Source organism: Equus quagga, unplaced genomic scaffold (assembly GCF_021613505.1).
Source record: "Equus quagga isolate Etosha38 unplaced genomic scaffold, UCLA_HA_Equagga_1.0 HiC_scaffold_3011_RagTag, whole genome shotgun sequence".
NCBI lineage: Eukaryota > Metazoa > Chordata > Mammalia > Perissodactyla > Equidae > Equus > Equus quagga.
The window spans coordinates 1-4,784 of NW_025793505.1; the positions used below are offsets into that span (position 1 = coordinate 1).

Sequence of the window (4,784 nt, forward strand, 5' to 3'; positions counted from 1 at the left end):
CCCTTTTCCCTTCCATTGAATATTCTTGATTTCCATAGGACCTGCAGAGCTATAGGAAGGCCACGAATACAATGCACATTTTATTGCTTCCCTTTCCAATTCTAGAGATTCTGGTGTCATCGTTTAATCTAGTGATCGAGAGCTGATATTCACCGGAGAGACTTAAGTTCTCTGTCTTTGACAGTTAATTTGAGTCCTCAGCAACAATCATTTCCTTGGTAGTTCAAGGGGATGACAGGTCCTCCAGTTCATCCAGGTGACCTGCTCCACAGTGCGGATCTCTTTCTAACTAACGTTCTCTGGGGAGGAAGGTTCACAGAGCTGTTGACAGTTGAACTGTCATTGGTCTCCTGTCGGAATACTTTTGGATAGTGTTTGATCATACATGACGGCACAGCTCCCGAGAACCTTGTCAGCTCCTATCTAGGGCGTTAGGTACTAGATTTTTCCTCAGGAAACTGGTCACATCTATGATATGGTATTAGGTTTACTCTCTGTGACCTGTTTCAACCTTTCAACCTTTTTGATCCTAAAAGCATATTGCGTTTCTTTCTAAGATCCTGGGCAGTGTGCCCATTTTCAAACTGGCATCTTTCATTGCCGTTGATAATTACTGTACAGAAAAAAAATTTGTGTTCACACAGAAAGCTGCACATGAACTGAAAGCAGCTTTCTTTGTAATAGCGAAACTCTGGACAAAGGAAAAACTATGCTTAGAAGGTCAATGGGAAAGTGTGGTGCCACTTTGCCTCCTTCCTCCACATCGCACCCTAGGCGCACAGTGTCCCACCATCAGATGGTGACCACCACACAGTCCCAACCCAGATCCTTTCTCCAGGAGGAGATGGCGGGTGCAGGAGAGCAGGGCCATTCGCTCCTCTGAGGCCGAGGGGACAGGCCCTCAGCGTCGTCTGTGATGCCCATCCACCCGCCCTCAGAGCCTGAGCACAGTCCTCCTCCTCGGTGCTGCTGCTCCAGAGTGGAACAGGGACCGAGGGAGGGCAACGCTGAGCTGAGAGGGGTCCACAGGCCCTTCTCCATCCAGCTCCACCCGGGAGAGAAGAAGCTCCTGGGGCAGGCGTCATTCTTGTCCCACCACGAGCTGGGGGTGAGCGGCCAGGTGTCTCCCCTCTCTGGACTAGGGGCTGGCACTGCCCCCAGACTCCCCTCCGGACCCTGGGACGTGTGAATGTGTCTCTGACACTTCCCGGAGCCTCAGGGGGAATTTCAGCCTGTGCAAACGCCTTCCCCACAGCCCCACAAGTTCAAGGGAGAGAGAACACAGGAGAGGACAGGCTGAGCCCCATCCTGGGCTGGGTGTTTAGAGCTTTTGCTTGTCTTCAAGGATCCTAAAGGCTTGCATTTGTCTTTGTCATGAGGGCATGATGGAAACTTCCGGCGCAGTGAGGGAATCAGGGTGAGAGTGGGTAGGCCACGCTGTGATCCGCCTCCCTCCACAGCCCCGCCCCTTCTGGAAGCCAAAGCAGACCCTCAGGCAGGGCAGACCCAGGTCCTGTCCCTTCCCCGAGAAGGGCACAGACAGAGGCCACCACCTGTCCCAAAAAGACACGTTTATTGTGGGAAAGTCCGCGGCTCCCTGGGTGGCAAGGTCCAGTTGCCATGCCAGCGTCTCCTCTACTCACTCTTGTTAGGACAGCCGTGGCCCCTGCGGGTGGCTTGCTGACTGTCATGGATCCTCACTCTCGTTGGTGTGGGAGGGAGGGAACCCCGTGGGAGCAGGAGCGCCCAGCTAGCCAGGCCAGAAATCGGCCTTTGCGTTGCCTTGACAGGGAGGCACGAAGTCTTCGGCCAAGGCCCAGTCTCTCTCGCAGGGCCCGTCCAAAGGAGGTCCCCGACTGCTGAGCTTCCAGAGCCTTGCCGTCCACGGCCGAGCTGTTTCTGCCAGGTTCCTGGCTGTGGGGCGTGGCTGCCGCAGGCTTGCCTTCTGGAAGGGGATCTGCCGGTTCTTGGTCTTCCTTGCTGGGCCTTAGGCATGGCAGAAAGCGGCTCAGGCCTTTAGTGAAGCGGCCTTCTGGCAAGACCGGTGCCTTGTGTGGCAGGAGCTGGAGGCATTTGCTCCCAAGGGTGTCTCCTAGTCCCCCGACCTGGGGAGGGTGGCTCGTCCTGCTGGCTTGGGAAGCCCTCAGTCCCGCGAGTCTTTCTTCATCCCCTCTTGCCCCGGGACTCATCTCCTCCTCTGTCTCCTCAATCGGGGGAAGCTGACTCTTCCACGGGGCCTTCCGTTTTGGTCTCCTGGGCTGCTGCTGCCCCTGGCTCCTCCGTGCCCTTGATGGGAGGGCATGTGGCACCTGGCCTGGAGACCACGTGGCATGGAGACCATGAGTAGGAGGGTCTTGAAGGAGCATGCCGGCAGCACGGCCTTGAGGCTGCTTCTGGGCCGGGAGCTTCCCCGGCAGCTCCAGCTGGCTCGCGAGCTTTGTTGGAAGGCGCAGCTCCTTAGGCTCTTGGGCAGCTGCGGCCGAATGTGTGGGTGGAGAGGTGCTTTTCCGGGACCCTGGAGACACTGGATCTCTCCCAGGCACATTGCCGGTTCTGGAGGGGGCCGGCAGTGTGGATCTCCAGGTGAGGTACCAGAGAAGGGCTTCCTCGGCCTGCACAAGAGCCCCGGCCCCTTGAGCTGTGGGAGACTGGGAGGCTGAGCTCCCCTCCAGGCCTGCTACCCCACAGCAGGGGTCTGGGGAGGTCCCTGCCCGACTCTCCTTCTTTGGCTCAGTCCTGGCCGTGGAGGAACCTGCTTTCCAGCCTGGACGGCCTCGCTCAGCCCCGACTCCGGCGCCGCTCTGCCAGCTTCCGCCCATGAGCCTGCGTGTGATGGTCAGAGGAGGCGGCCTGCCCACCTGTCCAGTCGGAGGGGCCCCGGAGGGTCCCTGGCCGCCCACAGTTAGGGACCCTCCCAGGCCCTTCTGGATTTTCTCCCAGGCTGGTGACGGAGCAGGGAGGGGAAGGGCCAGGCTAGGAAGGGACTCTGGAGTTTGGAGCCTGTTTTGTTTCTCCCCCGCTGGGGGCTGAGGAGGTTTTCGTAAGACAGTGACAGAGGTGGCTTTTGAGTGGGCCCCTCCAGAGGTGCAGCCCGGTGGAGGGGGAGGGTGCTCGGTCAGAGGAGCCGGGGAAAGCGCTGGAGACGCGGCGTGAACAGCGTCTTCCAGGGGCTCCATGCATGGCTGCTGGGCTCTGGCGGACACTGGTTTCCACACGTCCCCAGGGGAGTGTGGACAGGACAGCCGATGACAGGCACCGTTGGAAGGCAGCCTGTCCGGGTCGCCGCGGGAGACAGGAGGTACAAGCTGCAGCCGGGGGCTGAGGGGCCTGCCAGGCTGGGCAGGCCAGGCAGGGGGCCACTGAGGCCCAGGGCCCTCCCCGGGCCCCACTCTCACTTCACAAAGTTCTGCCGCCCGCCCTCCCCCCAGGCCCTTAGCCAGCCCCTGTGGCCATGGTCCCTCTCCCAGCTCAGCCCCGCAGCTGCCTGCAGCCCTGGGGCCACCTCCGAGGCTCTGGGAGGAAGAAGCAGCCAGGAGAGAAGGGGAAGATTCTCACCTTCGCAGAAGGGAAGTCAGCCCGCAAGCTTCTGCCAGTGCTTTCAGGCCTTGTCTGTAAGCTAGAAACCAGGAGACCGGGTCACGGTGCTGAAGGCAGGGGCCCAGGGCTCTTACCCGAGGCTGCCTGCGATGTCCCTTTAGGGGCGACCATAGGGAGGGCCGACTCTGGAGCCCAGGCAGCATAGTCCAAGGCTACGTGATCCCCGAGGCGGACGGCAAGGCGCACGATGGGCTGAGGTTTGTCATTGACCAAGTGCCTCCACGTCCGCTACAGCCCACAGGCCCCTGCTACTCATCCTCCATTGCCCGGTCCCTGCGGGCTTGGGGCTTCCTTCCCGGCACAGGCACAGACACTGGCAAGTGTCTGAGATCTCCTCTCCTTCCCGGGAGCCTCCCAGAGGTCTCTGCCTCCTGAGGGACACGCTCTGGCCCCCGCTTCCTGGGAGGCCGCGAAGCTGGGCGCTCAGGGACAGGAGAGATGGCGGCCAGCTTTCGGGGCACAGGGCTGAATGGCAGAGGCTTACCTTGCAGAGCTCCACTTTTCTTCCGACTCCTGCTGCCCCTCCCCCTTGGCTCCACTTGAGGCTGAGAGGTGAGAACAAACAAACAACTCCAGGGGCTCAGAGCCAAGGCTCCCTGTGCTCTCTCTAGACCAGGGGCAGAAGCTCAGCGATCAGGAGCAAGGTGACTTTCTACCTTGAACTCCTGGAGCTCTGTGGTGGTTCTTTCTTTCGACTCCTTTTGAAAGTGGATAACTGAACCTAGAATGGGTGTTTTGTGTGTTCCTTCTTTGAGGAACATCAGGAAGGATGTTCCAGGTGAGACCCCCACCGTGGATTGCTCCCACCACTGTTCCTCTGTTCAAGAACACGCACGCTGTCTGACCTACACATGCCTCTGAGCTTTCTCAGGGAGGACTCTGCTGCCCGAGGCCGGAGCCCCACTCCAGCCCCTGCCTGGAGGCTCTCGGGGCTCAGCACCGCACTCACATCTGCCCCGACAGAGGATGGCTCGCCCATGATCTCCTCCAGGGGAAGGGGGCTGGGGAAGCAGTCCTCAGGGCCTGTGCTCGCACACAGATCCAACCCAGTGTCCAGTCCTCTGCCTGCGGTCGCTGCTTTGGGGCCTGTGCCCTGGACTCCTGCTCTGAGACCTCGGGATGGACATCCTTGTGCCCACTCTAATTCCTGCCTGCCAGGCCTGGCTCGTCCCTAGAAGGATGCTGTT

At 60.0% G+C, this 4,784-nt stretch overlaps 1 protein-coding gene across 1 annotated transcript; it reads right to left on the bottom strand.

Moving 5' to 3' along the window:
• Window positions 1-1,393: 1,393 nt before the first annotated feature.
• On the bottom strand, window positions 1,394-4,085 carry LOC124232174 (spermatogenesis-associated protein 31E1-like). Its single transcript, XM_046649132.1, has 3 exons — window positions 4,082-4,085; window positions 3,556-3,616; window positions 1,394-2,823 (listed from the first exon to the last, which is right to left on the bottom strand). The coding sequence occupies exon 3, from the start codon at window positions 2,817-2,819 to the stop codon at window positions 1,698-1,700; it is 1,122 nt and encodes a 373-aa protein (XP_046505088.1). The 5' UTR covers window positions 2,820-2,823; window positions 3,556-3,616; window positions 4,082-4,085; the 3' UTR covers window positions 1,394-1,697.
• Window positions 4,086-4,784: the final 699 nt, after the last annotated feature.